Source organism: Branchiostoma lanceolatum, chromosome 2 (genome assembly GCF_035083965.1).
Source record: "Branchiostoma lanceolatum isolate klBraLanc5 chromosome 2, klBraLanc5.hap2, whole genome shotgun sequence".
NCBI classification, from domain to species: domain Eukaryota; kingdom Metazoa; phylum Chordata; class Leptocardii; order Amphioxiformes; family Branchiostomatidae; genus Branchiostoma; species Branchiostoma lanceolatum.
In genome coordinates, this window is record NC_089723.1 from 8,791,568 (window position 1) to 8,816,505 (window position 24,938).

Consider the following 24,938-nt stretch of genomic DNA (forward strand, 5'->3'; position numbering starts at 1 on the left):
GAAAAAAGGCAATCAAATATCCTGTTAAAGGGCTCGGTCAACAAGGAAGTTGGTTGTAGCTATAACATACACGTATTCTTGTGAATGTAGCTAAGGCGTATTCTTGTGAATGTAGCTAAGGGCACTGCAAGTAAGTTTTATGGATGACATCAGCGCGCGCATTTATCATGACTTTTGCCTGATTTTAAAAAACATACCATTTTCCGCGACTTTGCAGAAAAACATTTCAGAGCGCTTTTTCGGCTCCGAAACGTGTGTCTAAGGCCTAATTCGGCTGCTTTGAGGCATTTAGCGCGGTTGGCCGTATAAAAATTAATTATTCGATTTTTCTCGCCCAAAACCACTTGTAAACGACTTATAAACATATTCTAAGCCGAAAATAATCGTTTACAATTGGTTTGGCAGAAAAAAATGAAGAATGAATTTCACAATTGTAAACATTCGTCAATATACCGAAATCGTCCGTCGATACCGTGAAAAGGCATTTGCACATGTAGGAATGGTGAAAAATCCGTACAAACGTGTTGTACAATTCTTGTGTGTACAAGCTGTAATAAGATTGCTCGTCGTCACCAACTTACAAGAAGACGCAGTTCAGCCCCCATACCAAACTTGTAATTGGAATTAGTCAGTAATTGCTTTGCCATTATTATCAACAACGTGTAATCCGATGTGCTGTTCTTGAATGAAATTAACTACTAACCAATCCGATAACAGGGTCAGATGAAGTAACTAATGCCAGGCGATTTGAGGAGACCATTGTCTAGCTGTCTGTCTGTTGAAGACAGAATGAAAAGAAGGGGGAATTCTGAGGCTCGGCAATTTAGTTGACAGTCAGAACTAATCTCCAAGCAGATCTACACGGTGCCAAAAATCGCATATGCTAGCCAGAGAAGCTCCAGTCAGACAGAAAAGCTCCGGTTCCGTCTTGTGGCAGATCCTACGGTGCGGACTGGAGCTTCCCTGGCTGACTGGAGCTTCTCTGGCTGACTGGAGCTTCTCTGGCTGACTGGAGCTTCTCTGGCTGACTGGAGCTTCTCTGGCTGACTGGAGCTTCTCTGGCTGACTGGAGCTTCTCTGGCTAGCATATGCGATTTTTGGCACCGTGTAGATCTACTGGGAGATTAAGTCAGAACAGCGATAGCAGATAGAACTTTAGTTAAAACAAAGTGAGCAGAGCCAGCATTATGTAGTCACAGTCAGTCTGCCTCATGACTCAGTAGTGTCTGCGTTCTTGATGTACTATACAAACCCGGATCTAAATTTATAATGATTTTAATAATGATAGTAGTGTTAGCTAATGTTGTATTGAATACAATGATAACAGGCTCATCGGTTGTAATACCATGTTTTGTCGCTTCAATTATTCTTACATGCTTTATGGTATTCAAGTTTGAAAATGTGGATATTTTGTTGATTGCACGCCTTGTTTTTTTGCGCCCGCGCGCACTAAATTTGGAGTCTGCAGGGGACGTCGTCCATAAAATTTACTTGCTGTGGCCTAATAGTTAGTCTTGAGCCAAAGATGTCTCCACAGCAATTTTGTGTGCCTTTTGAATAAAAACATTTGAGCCTTCCTTTCCATTTTTGTCAGGAAATAAGCCTTCCCTGCCCACTCAAACTATGCATTGAGAGAGAGCTGAGTATTGGTTCACTATAAAGCCCCCCTCTCACTGGACCCGCGGCACGCTGGTGGCGTCGCTGCGGCCAATCGAATTGACAAAGCACTCAACGAATTTCATCGACAAAAAACGAATCTTTTTAAGCTTTGTGTGTTATGTTGTCTTTTTTGACCATGCTTGTACGTTTTGAATGATATTTCCATTATAAAGTCAAGGGTAACACAGATCCAGTTTAGGACGCAGCGACGCCGCCAGCGTGCCGCGTGTCCAGTGAGAGGGGGGCTTTAGAACATTATATCTTGCCGTGAAGGTTTCACGAACAGACTACATGATCCCCTTGGCACATGTTTATCTGCACCTCATAGTCTGTCCGGCTCTTTATTTCCCAACAGGAGACTCCCAATCCTGTTATTTACAGATAAGTCAGCGACCCATTTTCTTTCCAACTCCCAGCTAATCCCTCCCTGCGGAAATAGGCAGACGTTCCAGCACCGGGGAAGCTATCTTTTAAACGCCTGCTCAGCTCTACATCATTTTGTGAAACCTACGTGGGTGGTTATAGATAAGTCTTCTTTGTAAGTATAGATAGCAAACGCTTCATAGGCATCAATCATCATACAAATTCATTTCTAAAATTAACATTCTTTGACGAGATTGTTGGTTCCCGGGAAGACAGCTTGAATCTCAAATGTGCATGTCGCAGCCAACTTTTGAAGGATGCTTTTTTCTTCCTGTCCGGTTAGGATTAAAAACCAAATCATGTGATGGTAAAAGATAAGCTATATTTTAAACGCTTGCACAGCTCACCATCATTTTGAGAAACAAGCGTGGGTGGTTATGGATAAGTCCTCTTTGTAAGTACAGATAGCAAACGCTTCAAAAGCATTAATCATAACTACAAATGCAATTAGAAAATAGACATTCTTTTGACGAGATTGATGGTCTCAAGACAGCTTGAATCTCAAATATGCAAATCCAACGTTTGGAACATGCTTTATGTCCTCTTAGTTGGATTGCAAATCAAACGACATGACAGCGAAACCTTCGTCAAAATAAGAAAAGATCCATCAAGATTGTATCACTGGTCTTGTTTTTGGTGCCTTTTGAATTCTAATGGCGTTTGATATGCTTTGAAGTCATCAGTATCGTTTGCAGTGGAGTTAAGGAGGCCCCATATTGTTGTTGCTAGGAAAAATGGATGGAACGTTGGCCATTCGACTCGGGTATTCCTTCCTGAACTTGGGCCAGAATAGAAGAAACGCATTTCAGAGGTCACCTTGGTCAATTCTCCCCCAGAGACAAGATAGATGATACGACCGAAAACAAACTACAGAGCGGGGATTCATCTCCCATTAGTAGCTTGGGCCGTGTCGTCGACCCATCCTCAAAGGCCCTCTTTTCCAATCTTCAAATACAGCCCGTCATTTCTCAACACATACGTCTAAATGAGGTAAAGAATGCCACCCAGAAACTTGCAAAGCTTTTTTATTTTGCCATGTTAAAGCACGTAAAAGGGATTTCACATGGCAATGTGTTTTTGCCGCGATAGTAGGCCTTTGTGTGCCTGTATGTCTGCAAGGTTGGTATATTTGAATAAAGAATTGAATTGAATTGCACATCCTACGCAGGGTTAAGACGAAACATTCGGAGTCGTATGCCGGTCCTAGTCCGGCATTCCACCCAAGACCTGCTTTAACCCCCCCCCCCCCCTCACTGGACCCGCGGCACGCTGGCGGCGTCGCTGCGGCCGATCGAATTGACAAAGCACTCAACGAATTTTATCGACAAAAAAACGAATCTTTCTAATCTTAGTGTGTTGTTTTGTCTTTTGGGTCATACTTGTACGTTTTGAATGATATTCCCATTATAAAGTCAAGGGTAACACACATCCAGTTTAGGACGCAGCGACGCCGCCAGCGTGCCGCGGGTCCAGTGAGAGGGGGGCTTTAGAAGACACGAAGTTCTACGCAGTCAGGTAGAAATAAGAGATATGTAACAAGCGTGACTAGAGTATTCCATAGGAGGGCCGTGCGTTTCATCAAAGTCGTACCAGTATTTTGATCCGTCCACCTAAGGGCTTCGCGAGAGATAAGACTAGAGAGAACATATTGAAGATGCGCCTCAAACGTCTTAAAAGTTTTACTTCACTTGCCACCAATCTACTGTGTAGCCTTACATCCAGATCAGATACGAACATCTCCACACGCCCCCTGTAAAATTGAGACGCATAACAATTAGCTCGACTATTCCAATTTCTGGGTAGGAGAGGGAAGTGCATGTTTTGTTGAAGATTGATGTCCGGTGTGAAGTGTATGAATGTCATGATCTTGAGTAATTTTAATGGTGTTTTGGTTTAGCAATAAATGCATCCCAGATATACGATTTTCGGTTTCTTAAAATGATAAAACTTGGAACCTACAAGTGCTAGGCCCGTGTATATGTGACGGCAAGTGAAGTCAAAGTTTATAGTACAACAATTTTAACAGGTACAATGCAAGGCAAATCATTGTATAAGATTTAGCTATTGGTTAGTTGCATTGATTTAGTACAATCCACACGCATTTTCTAAACTGCTACACTAAGTACACAATATTGACGGAAAACACATTGTGCGCAATATAGGGCAAAGGAGAAACGAAGATCAACACACGCAGTCAGGTAAAAAATAAAACATATATAACAAGCGTGACTGGAGTATTCCATAGAAGGGCCGAGCATTTCATCAAAGTCGTACCAGGATTTTGATCCGTCCCTCTAAGGGCTTCAACGCTCAAACAGAGATAAGACTAGAGAGAACATATTGAAGATGAGCTTAAACGTCTTTCAAGTTTTACTTCACTTGCCACCAATCTACTGTCGAGCCTTACATCTAGATCAGATACAGACATCTCTACACGCCCCCTGTAAAATTGTGACGCATAACAATTAGTTCGACTATACCATTTTGAAAAAAATAGATAGGAGGGGGAAGTGCATGATGTTTTGCCGAATATTGGTGCCCGGTGTGAAGTGTATGAATGTCATGATCTTGAGTAATTTTGATAGTGTTTTGGTTCAGCAATAAATGCATCTCAGATAAATGATTTTCGGTTTCGGAAGAATTTTTAGTCAAGAAGAGAATTATTAAACTTGGAACTTTTGAACCGAAGTCAAAGTTTATTGCACAACAATTATAACAGGTACAATGCAAGGCAAATCATTGAATAACACTATTGGCTAGTTGCATCAATTTAGTACAATCTACACGCATATCATAAGCTATACAATATTGATAGAAGACACCATGTACAATGTAAGGCAATGCGTTGTAAAATACTACTGGCTAGTTACATTAATCTATTGCAAGCTACACGTAAAGTCTAAGCCTTAGAATTTACGTGTAGCTTGTAATAGATTAAATTAACTAGCCAGTAGAATCTAAGCTATGCAATACTGAATCAGTATTGCATAATGATGATCAGTTGGACGCATTTTAACCTAATCAAAAGCAGCGCTGGTAAAACACAACATTACCTTACGCTAACAGTGGTGACGTCTGCACCATAATAAGTTGGTTCGGCCACCCGGAGTAGAGAGCGCTTAAAATTAGGCGTAGGCGGCAGTCGGGTGTTGAGCGCGGTGGCACCGACAGTGGTACACAACGACTGCGGCTTCCGTAGTGGTCACAACTGGTCGAAGCGCTAACATTCGTACAGAAAGACAGCGGCTGCCAAAGTGTCAGGACTGGAGGCGTCAACAGTGGCACAGAACATTATCAGCTACTGAAGTGGTCAGGACCTAGTATAGTCTCTACCAGACTAACTACGCCAGCTACAGGGAGAATATTTGCAAGGGAAGTTTGGCCACCAGAGGGTTTCATTTGCAAGCGCGGGCGAAATATTGACGCTCACCGTGGACTGACTCTACTGGCCAATCATTCCTTTCTTTCTTTGACGAATTCTACGATCCATACGCCCGTGAGAAGGCCTGGTGGAGGCTAAGTCAGAACTATCGTAGAGTGGAACTCGTTGTCACCAAGTACTGTAGGAGCACAATCGTCAGATATAGTAGTTTAAAACAACGCTTACATTTGGATGTGCAGAGGCTAGGTGTGACAGGTCGTTCAGTTTTATAACCAGCTGCTGCCTCGCCGTGTACCCGCGAAGCTGGTGTGTTACGTCGAAGGGCGGTTATACCGGCTATAAAGAAACGGATACTGATACAGAACCATGGCTCTCACCAAGGGAAGGTGGTCGTTCGTGAACTTGACCTACGAAGTTCTTCCGACCGACGAAGTGGCGTACATCTCATCGGCACTGACTCCACTCATAGACCCCACCGGTATGGACAACGTGACGAATTCCACGATGTCGTCCTATCCTGACGTACCGACCTTCAGCGACCACCACCTGATGAAAGTCATCATCACGTCGTTCCTGTTCCTGTGGGCCGCCGTGGGGAACGTGTCGGTGTTGGCGGTGATGCAGCGGTCCCGCTCCCGCAGCCGAACCCCGCTCCACTCGCTGGTGTTCCAGCTCACCCTAGCGGACTCCCTCGTCACCTTCATCACCATGCCGTCCGAGGCCGCCTGGGCCGCCACCGTGTCGTGGAAGGCCGGGGAAGTCATGTGCAGGGTTATCAAGTTTCTACAGGTATTCTATCATCTCCATAAAAATGGAGATATAGTTTTGGATGTGTGTGTGTGTATGTTTTTGTGTATGTGTATGTGTGTCTGTGTGTGTGTGTGTTTGTGTTTCCGCACTACTGTAGTCAGAATAACTCAGGAACCTCTTGATGGATGACGATGATATTTGGTATGTGGGCAGGTGTTGTGAAGCCGAAGTTCAAGGTTGATTTTGGGTCCCCTGGTATGTGACCTTGGTACTGCAGCAGAACTTCCATTTTTGTATCTTTTGACCTGGACGTGCTATGGTCTTGATTTTTGGGTGGCTGATAGCTTGTGATGTAATAAAGAAGTGATGTAGAGTTGGCCCCCCCTAGCAGCTTGTTTAACCTGTCTTTGCCTGAGGAATTTTGTGTGATGAGTGTGCACTAGTCACATTGGCATTTTTATTAGAGAGCATGATGACTTATGGTTTGGTCCCATTTCCAATCCAGGGCCCGGCCGGGATGTTTGCGAAAACGGAAAATTAAAATAAAAATGCATATCAAGAAATATCAAAAATATATGGATAGGAGTAAATTGTTAACGTTTTGTGTCTTTTGTTGTCTTTTATATCATATGTTCGTTCTAACAAGCTGCCCGGCCGGGCCCCGGATCGGAAATGGGACCGAAGCATTAGTGGCGATGGTTGAGCGGCCGGCCGTACTGTTGCCGAAATTGGATGAGCTTTGATCCTAAATGTGATGCGCCATCTAAAAGTATGATTTAAAGACAACAAAACATTCAAAACGTAAAAGGATTATTTCTTTTTCTGTGAAATTCGTTTAACTACCTGTCAAATGTTGCGGTCGCCTCTAGTTAAAAGGGTGTTACACGTCACATGTTGCCCTAGATGTAGCTGCAACAGGTCTCTTAAATGCATTTACAAGAAAGTGTCTAAAACTAATAACAACATCCAGCCCACTATCTGCCAGTTTCCCCTTTAGCAGTGTTGCTATTAGTTAGAATCCTCCCACACCATTATTGATGTATATGGTGGTGCCCATCCCCGTTTCATAGTCCTGGGCCACACTATGGTGCAATCTGTAGCAGGGGACTATTCCACTGGCAGTGAAGTGTGTTTAACTTCCATACTGTTTCAGAAGTATGTACCATCTTTATAAAGTCTTTGGTATGACTTAATGCGCCTCCTGTCCAGAGGTGTCCTACCTGGGGCTTGAACCCCAGTCCTTCTGGTCCAAGTAATTTGAACCAGATGTGGTGAGAGACAGAAGCGCGGACCACTACACCACCGGGACACCCCCAGTGTTGCTATTATCCAAAAGAAATGACGGTGAGGACATTGTCCTCAGCTGAAGACTCAGGTAGCAATCTGGCGCTGATTCGTCATGAAAATATCGACTAAAACTTACAGCATCATCCATTGCGTGATATAATGAAAGGCCAACTGTCAGAAAAACGCTTTGATTTTTGTTCTAACAACCGTGCCGTCTCACAGAATCGAAGTCGTTTGACATTTGGCGGCCTGCAAATTAGAAACAGTGTTACCCTACTATATAATAGAAGACAGAGATGACTGCGTTGCATTATCGGTGAAAGAACTAAAGAAGGTGGCTTTGATCATTCCTTTAATCTTAAACTTTGAATCTTTTATCCATACATCTATCCGTTGTGTGATGATGGGAAGAGTATATGTAATCTTATTGGAAATCAATTTCTTTTATTTTGCTTCGCTTTTATGTTTTGACAGTGGCGCCATCTGTTCGATCTTCACTGGCTACGCGTCCAAAGCCTTCTGGTCAAATGTGTGTTTGTTCTCTCAGCGATCCAATTAATGTACAGAAAACTACAACACTTTACTTTTATCTTCCTAAGATCAACTAATTGTAGCAAAAGTGGGACACTTCGTCTTCCACTGCTTCCAAAGAAGAAGTCAAACCCAAAAAGCTTAGATTGTATTCCGAAGCTATTTTCATTAGATCAGCCACTTGTCCCACTTGCCTCCATTGGTATCTTGCACTGTCTGTATACTTTTTCATTAATATGTACTACTGTAAATGCAGAAATGTTCGCGGTGGTTTTATGTTTGCGATTTTCGCGGTAAGCTCTTCACCGAGAACTTAGAATCACCACGAAATGTTTTTGCCATCCTACCCCCTTGTCTACAATTGTCTCAAACGCGAACTAAAAACTACCGTGAACAATCCATTTTCTTAGCCTCTACCAGGCTCCGCGGATCGCCGGGAAAATAGTAGAAATTTGCTACATAGAGTGAATTGTATGAAGGGAGTCGGCTACCGAGAAAGGGGCCAATAGGCCTGCGAATGAAACCCTCCATGGCCCAACTCCCCCCGGCAAATGTTCTCCCTATAGCCGCCGCGGTTAGTCTGATAGAGCCTACAATTTTCTCCCTACCGCGAAATCAAAACCACGCAAGCTTAAATGCATAAACATTAATTATAATCAAAGAAAAATTCCCATATTTCGAACATCTAAATGCAACAGACAAATTCATATCTTTATTACGCCTGGATAATCCTTATACAAGAAATATTGTCTGTCCATACATTTACACATGTACAAAGAAGCGAGAAGAAGTCGACACTACTGGACTAGCTTAGTTTAATAACACGTTTGTCTACTCTATATGTTTACAGCTTGTATTGTTTTATTTTTATTCTTGTATGTTCCATGTGTTAAGTTAGACGACCTGTACCTAGCCCCTCGGGGCATGAATGCACAATAAAGGTCTTTCATTCATTCATTCATTAATTCATGTTGCAATAAGCCCTCAAGCAAGAAGTTCAAATAAAGCTCAATGTATGATAGCATCTTCTGGACCTAATAACCCGATCTGTGTGCTTATCTACAGGTTATTGGACTGTACCAGTCGACGCTGATCACGGTGGCCATCAGTCTGGACCGGGCGGTCGCCGTGCTGTTCCCCTTCAGTAAGAGCGGGGCTCCACAACGCACCAAAGTCATGATCATCACCTGCTGGGTCCTCAGTGCCGTCTTCAGCTTCCCACAGGTATTCATCTTCATCATATAGGCTGGGTTTACACGCGTTTTTTTCGTTCCATCTCGTTCCATTTCGTTCCATTTCGTTCCATTTCGTTCCTTTTCGTTCCTTTTCGTTCCTTTTCGTTCCATTTCGTTCCATTTCGTTCCATTTCGGTCCATGTCTTACTTTCTGGGGACCCTTTTTGAGTCGACTTGGAGTTGACTCAGGACTATGCATGGAGAACCCTAGGCCACTCAAGTAGCGTTTTCTAGTAGAAAAACTCAATTTGAGTGACCCAAAGCTCCTCACCCACAGCCCCGAGTCGACTCCGAAAACTTGTGTGTAAATCGGTCATATCAATCATCAATGAATGCATAATAAGCCGACTTTTTACAGAATTCCACTTGTGTTTTGTAAAGCGTTTGTGTTTTCTTATGATACTCACTAGACCCTATCCATGTATTACTTATGCGTGTACACAATTCCTTCATCGTGAATATTTTTTGACATAAATGAGGGGCAATAAGCACAATTGGAAGGCCAGTTGTTAACAAGATATAAAAGAACACATAACAAGACGAATGTTTCTTATCGCCCCTGAAATTCTTTTTGTAACCTGACTTTTGTCAGGCCTTGTCAGGTACACTGTATTCAGTCATAGGTGAAGGTTGTTTAATCTAATCATTTAGAAAATTGAGGGGCACCTGGGGAATTTAGTAGAATACTGAATGCATTTTGAAGCTCACGGGACTAGTGGGTACTTTATTGTATACTGTAAAAAGTATTCAGTTTTACTTCCTAAAATTATTATCTATTGAAGAATAACTCCCCCCTCTAGAGCTCTCCGGGCTGCACCGGGAAGACGACGAACCAGCTATGTGATAGCCAGCAGACGACATTTTGGGATCTTGGGGGAGTCAGGGACTGCCTCGTTTTCGCGCGCGCTCGCGAGATCTCGCATGGGCGAGAATCTACGTGACTTGTATCCGGAAAGGGACTATTGCGTAAACTAGCAAACTTGTCAAAACATGTAAAATTGCACAAAGCGGCGCAATCAATGCAAATCTCTTTTTGATGAATATCAATCATTGTTAATTGGTTTTTAAGTCAGTGGCATCACTGCAATGTTCAATGAATTTATCTTGTATCTGATTAACCGAGCGACCATACTGCGACCAAAATTGGATTTGTGTGACCTCTGATTTCATAATTGGCATAAGATGTAATTTAAGCATGAAATCAAAGACAAAAAACATACAAAAGTTAAGCAAATTTATTCTTTACATTTGAGCGAGAATTCTTTGAGCGATAAGTCAAATCTTTGGTCGTTCAGCGGCACGAGGTCTCATCTTCTAGTGGAAAGGGTGTGTAAAGCCCCCCTCTCACTGGACCCGCGGCACGCTGGCGGCGTCGCTGCGGCCAATCGAATTGCCATAGCACTCAGGAGGCGTGTAGAGATGTCTGTATCTGATCTATATGTAAGGCTCCACAGTAGATTGGTGGCAAGTGAAGTAAAACTTAAAAGACGTTTAAGCTCATCTTCAATATGTTCTCTCTAGTCTTATCTCTGTTTGAGTGTTGAAGCCCTTAGAGGGACGGATCAAAATCCTGGTACGACTTTGATGAAACGCAGGGCCCTCCTATGGAATACTCTAGTCACGCTTGTTACATGTCTCTTACGCCCCCCTCTCACAGGACCCGCGGCACGCTGGTGGCGTCGCTGCGGCCGATCGAATTAACAAAGCAAATTTCATCGACAAAAACGAATCTTTTTAAGCTTTGTCTGTTTTGTTGTCTTTTTGGTCATACTTGTACGTTTTAATGATATTCCCATTATAAAGTCAAGGGTAACACAGTTCCAGTTTAGGACGTAGCGACGCCGCCATCGTGCCGCGGGTCCAGTGAGAGGGAAGGGGCTTTACAACCTGACTGACAATCGTCTATTGAAGTACAATGTTGAGGATTATGCTTCTGAAGTTTTATTGAGTATACCTGGCACTCGTGAGGTGAAAAACAAATGACAAAGCCTGTAAGTAACACCTGAACGATGGCGGTGAGTTATTTTATCCAGGCTCCCCTGTTCAAACGGTAATACTGGATTTTATCTGCCATGTAAAGAATTGTCACAATATTGTACTAAATGTCCACAGCTTATAGGCCATCAATCAACTAAAAGTCATTTGGAGAGAATTTTGACAGGCACACGCTAGCACACACACACACACGCACATATGTAATATTCAGATCACGCGTCCCTAAAACCCATCGGTTCACAGAGTTACATCTTAGGACCTCATGTCTTTTAAGTCCATTTTTAAATTGCTGACGGTGAAACCTCGTGGGATTACTTCACCTTGAGGCAGCACTAATGCAAGAGGGGTTGTGTCGAGGAGACGCCCTCGCTAGTATTTAAGTGGGAGGCGTTTTTAAGTGGTCGTAGTTGTTTACTCGAATAGCTGACATTGAAAGGAGAACAAGACAGACCAATTTCCAATCCGGGAGCCAGCCGGGCTGTTTGCGAAAACGAAAAAAACTGCATCCCAAGAAAATAAAAGAAGAATTATGTTTAGGGGGAAATTGTTTACTTTTTGTGTCTTTTTTTGTCCTTTATATCTTATTTTTCGTTCCCACTAGGATTGGTAATGGGACAGAAGCATAACCTGGTTATGCTTAGGTCACAATTGCGCCGGTGCCCGTCGGGGATGTAACACCGGCCGGGCTCTGACGTCTGGGGGGCACCGGCTGTCGTGGTCACAATTAAAAGTTTCCTTCACGCTGTCCTGCAGGGGTCCCGGCAGGCACTCGCGGCATTTTTGTAAAATTTTATCACCTTCATTGGTCGGTCTATGGTAGGAACCCGTCAGTTGCTCTGACGATGTCTTGTAGTGACCCCTGCGGGGTCCGACAAGGTACCTGGTACTTATGACATCCAGGCCGGGCATCTGGCAGGCTCCTCGTGGGCACTCTTGGGGGTATATAAAACCGCACTGGAGCTCAAAAAGAAACACGATATACGAAGTTTACGCCTTAGTTCTGCTCACCTGATCTGTAACGTCACACACTTGACCCGGTCTTAAGAAGTACACACACTGGCTCTGTGCACTTGGTTTGTTTCAAAACATAGCCATAATTAATTCTATACTCTTTGGCGATGTCACCAACCAAGTCCTTGCACCAACATATCCCTTTCCCACAAAAACTTTGATTCTCTTATGCAACTGGCCAAGGACATAATATAATGTCCTTGAACTGACTAACCAAGATATGTGGAAAATACATGGTTTGAAGCAAATAAGTTCCAAACAAAGTCTACAAAGACAGATTGCCTTATTTTCTGAAGTAAAAATCAAAGTTATGATATCATTAAGGCCAAAATGTTCCTAATAGACAAGAGAAACGTTTTGGGGGTAATAGTAGATAAAAAATTAAACTCGAAAGCCCAATCTCTGCTATAAGTAAAAAAAATTGCTGAAATAATTGATGTTATTGTGAAACTCGAATACATCATCCCACAAAGATTCTCACAACTATATAATATGCAACAGTCTTATATACTAACTGTAACATTGTTTGCGGATGCGCCTACCGTACAATCATACATCCTCTTATAAGTCTCGAAAAGAAATTCACAAGGATAGCAACTGCTTCTGACTTTCGCTGAGAAAAAATGCTAGATATCCGCGATATCAATAAGTATACAAACAATCACATTTTTCTGGCGTTTGAAAGTGCCATTAAAACCCATCATAGCCCACTGTTGTAGTAAAGAAAGGGAAGGAACATGTAGTAGTCACATGTTCAGTTATTATCTAACGTTAATCTATACTATTAATCATTTTATTATCATTATCTATAGTTATCGTATTCTATGTATAATTTTGCTATATTATTTATAATTCATAATCAAGTTTGAGAAGTATAGATCAGGAGGGCCTAGTATAAGCAAGGACATTATATATATATATTTAGTCCCGGACGATGGCCGATAGATGAGATAAGCTATATACGCTTTTCCCTCCTCCTAAACCTGTTTTTATCTATTGTTTATCGTATTATGTATTATAGATTTTCTTGTTGTGCAAATTAATAAACAAACAAACAAGCAAACAAACAGACAAATAATTACTTGTCCTGGTGGACTCCCGGCACCCGTAGGGGTACCTCGCGGTGTTGTCACGTTGATGTCACGGCGTCGTTTTGTCCGCGGGGCCCGGGTAGAATTTAAGTCAGAACTAAATTTGTGTCGGGTCCCCGCCGGGCCCAAAAAAGCCCGGTAGCCGCAGGGTGCCCCACGGGGCCACGTAGGGGTCACGCCAGGAAGTGCCAAAAGAAGGCCCGGGAACTACCCGGCAGGGCCCCTTTTTCCAATTGTGACCTAAGCATTAGCTGTGAGAACTGTTAGAATTCACCATCATTAGTTTATCGATGATAATGATGTTTGAAAAGTAGGTAACTAGGGCGATGTGTCTAACGGATGGACAGATACATGTAATACTTAATCCCTTAAAAGCTAATTGCTACCAGTCTATCCAGACGTAATCCCCAAGCAAATCTACCGGGACAAGACGGTATCCAAAGGACCAAAAGTATCTGACCGAATCCGGGGCCACTTCGATACTGTGTTGCCCTGGTAATGCTAGGATCACATTTCCTAACCGGGGCCCGGCCGGGCTGTTGGCGGAAACGAAAAATCAAAGTATATGTGATAAATTTGCACACGCTATGCTCTTAAATAATTTTGGGAACGTTTTGTGTTTTTGCTGTGTTTTATATCATACTTTTCGTTCTCAAAGACTACCCGGCCGGGCCCCGGATTATAAATGTGACCCGAGCATAAATTTGCTTGGAGATTATCCTGACCGTCCTATCGCCATTTGATTTTCCAAAATGGGAACGATTTAAAGGTATATGTTTCGTCGCCACAGTTGGATGCTACCCTCGCCGAGAAGATACGTTTGAGATTTCATGAACTTGTTTCTTCGCCAATTGAGTCAAGAAGCTCTAAATGGATTTCCATATGATGCGCACTCGGGAATAATCAGATCACGCAAAAGATTTGTAACCCGTTAAGATGTTGAAAGCCTCTCGCAGAGTAAAGGCGCTGTTATATTCGTCGCACTATCACAAACTAAAGGCTTTTTTGGGACAGTGTTGCATATGTCCTACAAAAATTCAGCTGTCTTCTTATCGAAAAAGTTGTCTTAGATCCTTATTCAGTTATTGGTGGTTTGTTCTGTCACAGCCTACTTAAATATCCTACGACAACGAAATCCTTCGACGACGTACGACTGCGCCCTTAAGCCCCCCTCTCACTGGACCCGCGGCACGCTGACGGCGTCGCTGCGTCCTAAACTGGATTTGTGTTACCCTTGACTTTATAATGGGAATATCATTCAAAACTTACAAGTATGACCAAAAAGGCAACAAAACACACAAGGCTTAAAAAGATTCGTCTTATGTTGATGAAATTCGTTGAGTGCTTTGTCAATTCGATCGGCCGCAGCGACGCCGCCAGCGTGCCGCGGGTCCAGTGAGAGGGGGGCTTTAATCTAGTGAAAGCCTGCAAAAACCTGCACAATTTTGACCACACATTATGCCGTGTTGTCATCATACCAGTACAACGAAGTTACTTCTTATAACATCTCGAGACAATGAAGCGTGCAAACAGGGAGCTACTTTATATGAAAAGCATATTGCCAGGACATCAAGCCAAGTTGTTTTCTATCATCTGATTGGAATTGCCACAGGCTAAGCTAAGGCAATTTCACGGTTGAACCTATGATACTGTTTGACTGTTTATGCCACAGATCAAGCCGCTACAGTTCTATCTCAGATGTTAAGCCCCCCTCTCACTGACCCGCGGCACGCTGGCGGCGTCGCTGCGGCCAATCTATTTGACAAAGCACTCAACGAATTTCATCGACAAAAAACGAATATCTTAAAGCTTTGTGTGTTTTGTTGTTTTTTTGGTCATACTGTACGTTTTGAATGATATTCCCATATGATCATAAAGTCAAGGGTACAACAAATCGAGTTTAGGATGCAGCGACGCCACCAGCGTGCCGTGGGTCCGGTGAGAGGGGGGCTTTAGGCTATGTCAATTACATGGATGGCATCCTCTGGGAACCCCAAAACTGATGAGAGCATGCAAATAAAGTTTGTCAAAAAAGCTGCATTCATTGTAAAATCTAAGTGGCCAGAAGGGGTTAAACAACAAATGACTAAGCATACAAAGAATGGTGTTCCGAACAAGTCTTCTTTTGTCACATCTTCATCGTTGAATTTGAAACTCGTTGTTGCATTCTACGAGATTAGTACCCGTCTTCTACTTTTTTTTCAATTTACTGAATATGTTTGCTTATTTCACAGCTGCTTTTATGTTTGGCTGTATTCAGTGCCCCACGGCCGGAAATGCTCTAAGACAGCTCTCAGTAATGCACAAAGACTGTAACACTGAGCGCTGAGCGACTGTACAATGACCAATGTTGTATTTGTGTGACCCTTGAATTCCTAATTGGGATATCAGGCAATATGTGAAATTATGATTTAAAGGGCAAGAAAGCACACAAAACGTATGTAATTCGTTGAGCGCTTTGTCAAATCGCTCGGTTGCAGCCATTAGTGGAAAAGGAGCGTAAGTGAGATAGTTACCCATTATTACGTACAGCAGACGTCATTGTGTTAAAAGAAGAGTAGCCAGGTGGAACCAGCACTCAAGATAATGAAGGCTGGTAGACAAAAGATTCAGTTGGAGCTTGTCAACATCACTGAAGTCATTTTTATAAAACAACTTTAGAAATGTTTAATCGACCTCTACACTTGATTGAATAGCTGCTGCCATACTGGATGCTAAAGAGAACTTCATGATGCTTTCTTTTTCGTCTTCCGGTTATGTTTATCTTAGAATAGTAATGGATCTGACATTCAAACTGTTCCTCTTGCTTCCATTGTCGCTGCATCCAGTGCCTCAAGGCCGGAAATGTTTTTAGACCGCTCTTAGAATAATTCACAAAGACTGTAACTCTGAGCGCTGAGCGACCGTATATAATGACCAAAGTTGCATTTGTGTGGCCCTTGATTTCATAACTAGAATATGATGTAAAATGATCTAAAATACAACAAAGCACACAAAACGTGAAAAGAATCGCTTCTTATCTATAAAATTTATTGAGCGCTCTATCAAATCGGTCGGTCACAGCCTTTAGTGGAAAAAAGAGCGTACGTGAGATAGTTACACTTAATTACGTACAGCAGACGTCATTGCGCGTCAAAAGAAGAGTGGTCGCCACAGGTGGAACCAGCACGTCAAGATAATGAAGACAGGAGGACAGAATATCCAGTTGACACTTGTCAACATCGTTGAAAACTACTCTAAAGCACTCTGGAAATGTTTAATCGACCTTTGCACTTGATTGAATAGCAGCTGCCATACATAATTTCATGAGAGGGATATGATGCAAGATGTAAAATTATGATTAAAAATTCAACAAAGCATACAAAACGTAAAAAGGTTCGCTTTTCATCTATGGAATTTGTTGAGCGCTCTATCAAATCGGTCGTTTGCAGCCTTTGGTGGAAAAAAGTGTAAGTGAGATAGTTACCCTTTATTGCGTTCAACAGACGTCATTATGTTAAAAGAAGAGTAGTCGCTAGAGGTGGAACCAGCACTCAAGGTAATGAAGACAGGAGGACAAAAGATTCAGTTGGAGCTTGTCAACATCACTGAAGTCATTTTTTAATACCAGTTTAGAAATGTTTAATCGACCTTTACACTTGATTGAATAGCAGCTGCCATACTGAATGCTAAAGAGAACTTCAGAATGCTTTCTTTTTCTTCTTCCGGTTGTGTTTAACTTAGAAGAGTAATGGCTCTGGCATTCACATTGTTCCTTGTGCTTTCATTTTCGCTGCATTCAGTGCCCCAAGGCCGGAAATGCTTTACGACAGCTCTCAGTACTGTAAATACATTTAAGTCCGCGTGGTCTTTATTTCGTAGTAGGGAGAAAATGGCGTGATTGCGAGGGTTATAAGTTCGCGTTTGAAACAATAGTAGTGCTTCAGTCATAGGTGGGCAAAAAGTTTCGCGGTGGTTTAAAGTTCGCGCTGAAAGTTCACCGCGAAAATCGCGAATATAAAAAAACACCGCGAACATTTCTACATTTACAGTAATTCACAAAGACTGTAACTCTGAGCGCTGAGCGACCGTACAATGACCAAAGTTGTATTTGTGTGCCCCTTAAATTCATAACTGTGATATGATGCAATATGTGAAATTATGATTTAAAGGACAAGAAAGCACACAAAACGTAAAATAATTCACATCTTATCTATAAAATTTGTTGAACGCTTTGTAAAATCGCTCGGTCGCAGCCTTTAATGGAAATGGGGCGCAAGTGAGATAGTCATCCTTTTTAATGTACAGCAGACGTCATTGCGCGTCAAAAGAAGAGTAGTCGCCACAGGTGGAACCAGCACGTCAAGATAATGAAAACAGGAGGACAGAGGATTCAGTTGACACTTGTCAACATCGCTTAAAACTACTTTAAAGCACTTTGGAAATGTTTAATCGACCTTTGCACTTGATTGAATACCAGCTAACATACTTAATTTCATGAGTGGGATATGATGCAAGATGTAAAATTATGATATAAAAGACAACGAAGCACACAAAACGTAAAAAGATTCGCTTTTCATCTTTGAAATTTGTTGAGCGCTCTATCAAATCGCTCGGTCGCAGCGTTTAGTGAAATAGGAGCGTAAGTGAGATAGTTACCCTTTATTACGTACAGCAGACGTCATTATGTTCAATTCAAAAGAAGAGTAGTCGCTACAGGTGGAACCAGCACGTCAAGATAATGAAGACAGGAGGACCGTAGAGTCAGTTGACGCTTGTCAACATCACTGAAAGCCACTTTAAAGCACTTTAGACAAATTAAATAGACCTTTACACTTGATTGTCTAGCTACTGCCATACTGAATGCTAAATGAAAGTTCAAAATGCTTTCAAGATCGCCCCGTTGCGTCGCCTTAAAGAAATGCCCCAAGACAGCTCTCGGTAGTAATTCACGGTTACTGTAACTCTGACCTGTCTACTCTTGACTACACAGGAATACGAATCGCTCGTTCTCATTTAAATGTACACATTTTGAAACTTCTGTTACCGTTTGAAGTAAGACATTCCTCACACTAAGATTTCCCACAAATAAGGTGCCAAACTGTCGTTTTTATGACGACTTAAAACTTTTCTTGCTTTTAAAAACGACAGTTTGGAACCTTATGCGTGACAAATCTCAATGTCAGAAACGTCTTACTTCAAACGATAACGGAAGCTACAAAATGTGTACATTTAAATGAGAACGAGCGCAATGTGAATCTCAGACAGTGCTTTCAGATATGTAGGCACGACATAGATCGTTTAAGCTACAAGCTTAGAAACGCAGACCATACAAGAAGTTTAGATCAGTCACTTCATATACATAATTACCACATTCCTCAGGTAACGATACAGTTCACATATTTCTTTATCTATATTTTCACATACGTTTAATGAGCATTGGAAAAAAAGCAAAAAGTGCTTACAGAAATGTTCCACTTATGATATCTAAAAAAATGAGAACAATAACAACAGAAGTGAACTAATAATTACAAGAGTAGCATACAGGTGAAAAGAAATAACTGATCAAAGTAACGAAAAAGTCAAAGTAAATTCAGTTCTGCATCATTGATGCCAGAACATCTCAGCGGAGGTAAGACTCTGTCGAGTGCACGTGCTTTTTGTCAGACAAGAAGTTGAGAAGTATTGTTAGTTAGTTAAAATCCTCCCACACCATTATTGATGTATAGGGCGGTGCCCATCTCCGTTTCATAGCCCTGGGACACACTGTGGTGCAATCACTGTAGCAGGGGGCTAGTCCTCTGGCAGTGAAGTGCGTTTAACTTCCATATTGTTTCAGAAGTATGTACCATTTTTATAAAGTCTTTGGTATGACTCAATGCGCCTCTTGCCCAGAGGTGTCCTACCTGGGGCTTGAACCCCAGTCCTTCTTATCCAAGTAATTTGAACAAGATGTGGTGAGAGGCAGAAGGCGCAGACCACTACACCACAGGGACACCCCTGAGAAGTATTGACGCGACGTTAATTGTTGATTATCCCTGCTAGACCACAGAGCTGTCAGTCCTAACTGCCATGAAAACCCGACGGGACTATAGTCCATGCGTCATTAACGACTAATGACACGGAGTTACGAACTGTCGTCATTAGCAGTCAGGCAGACAGGTTTTATCTCGTATGCCCCTTGCTGCTCCATTTCCTTGGTAAAGCTCACGGGAAGCGATAACAGCGACTACTTCTGGCGAAGATGGACGATTCGCTTCAGGCGGGGTAAGCCGTGATCCTCAGTGGATGGACTGAAAGAAAGAGACAACCAGTCAACTGTGGAACATGGCGTAAGCACCTCCCATGCCGATAGACAAAAAGGAGCGTGAATATATATGGCCTCCGTAGGTCAGTATTGACCATGGTAAACTCCTAATTCACATCAGCCCTACAGCATCGACTATGGCTAAACAGCCCTATACGAGAATGGCAGTCGCTGCCACATAAATCACATCTGTAAGCTGATTCAGTTCTGTTGCAAAGCTCTTTTCTGCGGATCCGCTTTTCTTCTGCGCTGTGCATCAGCCTGGCTTCTCCTGATTTGAGCTGCCTGGACAGTGTGCATCTCCACCTGGAGCGGTCACATTGCGTAAAGCCTACATTCTTTTATGCATATGAGAAAAATTTATCCCCAGAGGACGTAGACGAAAAATGTCTGTATTAGTGATGTCTCAGCTTATTGGGATACACAAAATTCTCAACATTTATCTTGGACTTGATGTCAAACGCTGATAGAATGCTAATAATCAGAAATCTACATATATCTAACCCATTAAACATGTATCATCAACATGTATCAACAGATAACAAACAGTAACTAATTTGTCTGTAACATTTGTCTATTAAGTATGAATCATTACGTACTATTTAACTGTGACTATTGTCAATATATGTTTTGCTACGCGTTCTTTAATGTTTTACGTGTGGGTCACGACACCAGCAATATCTGCCTGTGTCCAACGTGTATTGTACCTTGTACAATTTCAATAACACATGAAATATGAAAAATTGTGATGTCATTTTGTACAGGCGATCATCTTTCACATTGAGCGGCTTGTCCCCGGGTTCGAGCAGTGCGTCGACTTCAACTTCTACCGCGCCAAGTGGCAGAAGCAGCTGTACAACACGGCGTCGTTCGTCCTTATCTACCCGCTGCCGCTCGCCATCATCATCACCGCCTACGTCTGCATCATCCTCCGCATCGCCAAGAACACGAGGTCGAAAGGTCAGTATTGTTGCTGGTTTTTTGTTTGATTGTTCCGCATCCTGGGGCCCGAGTTCGATCCTAGGGTCGGCTCAGCTCGGACATGTTGTAAGGGATTGCTTTTGTCATTTCGGATATGGCGACGTTAAGCCGGTTTCCCCGTTTATGAGGGAGCTTCGGGCGTAAGACTCAAACGTCAAACCTCTGCACGTAAAAGAACCCCACACACTCAAGTCTCATTTTTTCATTTTCCATCTTAACGTTTATTCATTTAATCAACATTGCAGAAACAAGGCCATGTTTCATTCATCAAAAGAAGTCAGCATTTATTTTTCATTTTACTTGCAATGAGGCAACTGGCAAAAATGTTGCAATAAACAGGTTATTATCAATAATATAAATGTAATTGTATTTATAAAATGAGCGTAATTTAGAAGTATATTATCATGTTAGGCCATGTTGATGATGTTAAGAGGAAATGATTTTTCACTTTGTATGAAAACGCGGAGAAATCAGGATGGAATTTCCTGGTCTCTTTAAAGAGCTCCATTCTGTCATAGAAAGGACAGTTTGAAATAAGATTTTGTTTCGTCCTTTACTGTGTTTGACGTGTAGTATTTACAAATGGTGAGAAAATAGATTCTGCTTAATCTCTATCGGCTTATTAGAAGTCTAAATTCTAAACCAATCTCCATCATATGTGATGTCTAAAATCTAAACCAATCTGCTTATGTGATGTCAAAAATCTAGATCAATCTGCTTATGTGATGTCTAAAATCTAAATCAATCTGCTTATGTGAAGTCTAAAATCTAAATCAATCTGCTTATGTGATGTCTCAAATTGAAATCAATCTGCTTATGTTGGACCTTGAACCTGAAACGGGGAAATTTAGCGATTCCAACACGAGGAACAATGAGTTATTATTTTGCACTCGGCCCTGTCCTCCATCAGTGAGCGAAGCTCTGCTGTGGTGAAGTTGCTGAATCCAGCATCCCTTTTCAAGTTGCTTATGTATGTTATGTAATGTCTAAAATATAAATCAATCTGCTTATGTGATGCCTGAAATATAAATCTCTGTCTATTGAGAGTTCTTGGCAGAATGTTACTAAAACTACATTACGTTGATGAAGGTACATCCAGGTAATAAGATACGTCTTTAAAATTTTGAAACAGTCAAGACGTTTCAGACAGCAACCGCTATCTTTCGTCAGTGACTAAGGAGAGATCTGGCAGAACCAGGTTTTGATTCATTAGCATACAACCTTGTCTTAACTTATTCTATTGAACCATCTGAAATTTTCTTGACCTCATTAACATATCTATTCAGAGTTTTGGTATAAAACCTAGCTCTGCCAGTTGGTTGTCAATGAGTAACTGTTTTTGGCGTAAAACTACATATTATTTCTGCAGGTAACGCCTTTTCCGGCTCACAGCACATCCGGTCTCAAATGGACGCCAGGAGGGAGCAAGTCTTCACCAGGGCAAAGATCCGAACACTGTGGATGACTGTAGGCATCGTCACTGCCTTCGTGGTTTGCTGGACGCCATTTTACGTCCACCTCTTCTGGGTGAACTACTTCGACACCAGCCACGTGTCTCGGATGCTCACCGATCTGCTGTATCTCTTCGGGATGTCCAACGCCTGCGTCAACCCCATGGTGTACGGGCTGAGCACGTTTCTTCGCGCCCCGGCCAAGACCAACACGACCCGCTCAAAGACCCTACAGGTCCTCTACACGGTCAAGAACACCAACAACCACAGCTGTGTCAGCGGGAGTCCGTCAAGACTAACAGTTGTGGACAGGAAACTATCAGCTCATTCAACCGTCAGTCAGGAATCAGCGACCAATAACGTACACATGCACAGCAAGTATAGAGAAACGTCGTGCTGACTGATACATTTGTACTTTGCAAAGCTGTCATTTGTTGGTGTAACAAGCTGGATTCTACGGTTACGGTTGTGGACAGTAAAATAACAGGTCATTCAACCGTCAGTCAGGAATCAGCTACCGATGATGAACACATGCACAGCAAATACAGTTACGTTGATAATTTGATTATGTAACAAACATGGGCATACTTTGTAAAGCTGTCCAGTAATGTGATCATTTGTTGATGTAACAAAATGAAGCCTAACGGTTACGGCTGTGGACTGGGAAATATCAGCTCATTCAACAGTTAGTCATGAATCAGCTATCAATGACTAGCACATGCACATTCAGTACAGATAAACGACGTGCTGACTGATACCATGGACATACTTTGTAAAACTATCCAGTGATGTGATAATCTGTTTGAGTTTGATTTTATTTAGATCCAAAATAAGCCTCATAACAGGCTATTCTATCTGTTGATGTAATCATAACAAGCTGGAGCGTAACGGTTATGGTTGTGGACAAGAAAATATCAGCTCATTCAATCATCAGTAAGGATACCATGGGTATACTTTGCACAGCTATCCGCTGATGTAACTTTTGATTATGTAACAGGTTATGTAACTCAAATGTTAGTGTAACAAGCTGTGACTTGAGCGTAATTGGGGCGGTGATCTTTCCTCAGCAACGAACGGTCTAACATCGTTACCGACCAAGCTGACAAATCAATCATGGCGCAGACGTTAGTTGATCGATGTGTTTCTAAGATAAACTCAAACAAGTTGCCGGATCCATATAAAGAACACCCAAGACTTAACGGATGTATTTCGCAGAAGGCCGCCAGCTTGGGAGCCCGCTAATTTGACAGGGTTGCCGACCGAGCGACAGGACTCAATGCGGTGATTTAATGGTCTGGCCCGGCAGAACGTCTCGGGCTGACTGTGCCGACGCCGAGGTGATTCTAAGGCACGACCGAGCAGGCTAATCAAGCGGAGGAGCCATAGATCAGGGCAGCATACAGTTATACAAGAACGGGCACTGCACGAAATTGCCTCGGATCCTGACATATCCTGACGTATCCTGACGTGATCCGGAACCTAAGATCCGAAAAAATCCGAACGGACCTGGGGCCCTATATTTCTCGGCAGGCTAATCGGCATCCAAATATTGAGACTCAAGGTAGCACTTGCATATTTTAGTTGTATAAGTACGTACTTACACAAGTTATGTAAGTGGTACCTTGAGTCCCAAGCAATATTTGGATGCCCATTAGCCTGCCGAGAAATAGAGGGCCCCGGATCCGTTCCGATTCTTCCGGATCTTAGGTTCCGGATCACGTCAGGATACTTCAGGATATGTCAGGATCCGAGGGTTATGCAATGTGGTCATAAAGGCTTCCACTAACAGGCAGCTTGTCATACAGTCCATAGTCCATACAGTTCAATGTGGAACTTCGTTAACTGGTTTATTTGTACCAACTACATACTCTCCAAGCAGAGGTTGGTTGGTTGACCTTCTCATCATTTTGCCCGTTTTCTTTCCGACGTTGGTGCGGCCGGCGTAAAGAAAACGGGGCATATGATAAGACGGTTATGATCTTCTCAACCAACCTCTGCTTGGAGAGTACCAACAACACACAAAAAGCTACTCCTGTTGTTAACACAAGACCCTATTTACTTGAGTTGTAAAATCATTGTGCGGTGCACGAGACTTTCCTTTTATATTAACGTTAACAGTTAACGTTAACGTTGGATGGTATAAACGCGTACGGATGTACGTAAAGCCCCCCTCTCACTGAACCCGCGGCACGCTAACGATCGAATTGACAAAGCACTCAACGAATTTCGTCGACAAAAAACGAATCGCTTTAAGCTTTGTGTGTTTTGCTGTCTTTTTGGTCATTCTTGTACGTTTTGAATGATATTACATTTATAAAGTCAAGGGTAACACACATCCAGTTTAGGGCGCAGCGACGCCCCCAGCGTGCCGCGGGTCCAGTGAGAGGGGGGCTTTAAGCTAAAGTAAAGCGGTCAAATCTGAGGACGAAGCATGGCGCTTTGTTATAACGTTACCATGGTTACCAACGAGATGATTTCGGAAAGGAGGCATCATATCAATGTTTGAAAGATTGTATACAACCAGATAAAAACCTCAATCGTACTTTTGGGAACGTTTTCCGGTACAATATTGATGTCAGATATTCTACCTAATGTAACCGTAATGTAGTAATTGTAGTAATTGGTTTATCAATAAAAACATGGAACAAAATGGCATTGCAGTATGGAGACTGAAATTCGCCGCAGGTTACAATAACGTATACAGTAAAGTCGACACGATAATATTACTATGTACAAGCAACGTGGTTAACAGTTCATACGTCCCAATAATCGTTGAGACGTTGACCAACACAATTAAAAGCTGAATCTATGTTCGACATTACTAAAAGCAAGGTTACTGTCATCCGGAATAACAGA

The 24,938-nt window shown here is 42.3% G+C and overlaps 2 protein-coding genes across 2 annotated transcripts; both read left to right on the top strand.

The window, feature by feature from the left end:
• The first annotated feature begins 5,830 nt into the window (after positions 1-5,830).
• LOC136426806 (gonadotropin-releasing hormone receptor-like) lies at positions 5,831-21,564 on the top strand. The gene is made up of 4 exons (XM_066415529.1): positions 5,831-6,253; positions 9,098-9,256; positions 20,415-20,610; positions 21,542-21,564. The coding sequence occupies exons 1-4, from the start codon at positions 5,831-5,833 to the stop codon at positions 21,562-21,564; spliced, it is 801 nt and encodes a 266-aa protein (XP_066271626.1).
• LOC136427376 (mesotocin receptor-like) lies at positions 20,293-23,262 on the top strand. The gene is made up of 2 exons (XM_066416205.1): positions 20,293-20,610; positions 22,001-23,262. The coding sequence occupies exon 2, from the start codon at positions 22,039-22,041 to the stop codon at positions 22,480-22,482; it is 444 nt and encodes a 147-aa protein (XP_066272302.1). The 5' UTR covers positions 20,293-20,610; positions 22,001-22,038; the 3' UTR covers positions 22,483-23,262.
• Positions 23,263-24,938: the final 1,676 nt, after the last annotated feature.

Coding starts and splice junctions, on each gene's coding strand:
- LOC136426806 (XM_066415529.1), top strand. CDS start 5,831: ATGGCTCTCACCAAGGGAAGGTGGTCGTTCGTGAACTTGACCTACGAA. Junction 9,257..20,414: donor CCGTCTTCAGCTTCCCACAG/GTATTCATCTTC, acceptor CATTTTGTACAG/GCGATCATCTTTCACATTGA. Junction 20,611..21,541: donor CAAGAACACGAGGTCGAAAG/GTCAGTATTGTT, acceptor GTCCTCCATCAG/TGAGCGAAGCTCTGCTGTGG.
- LOC136427376 (XM_066416205.1), top strand. CDS start 22,039: ATGGACGCCAGGAGGGAGCAAGTCTTCACCAGGGCAAAGATCCGAACA.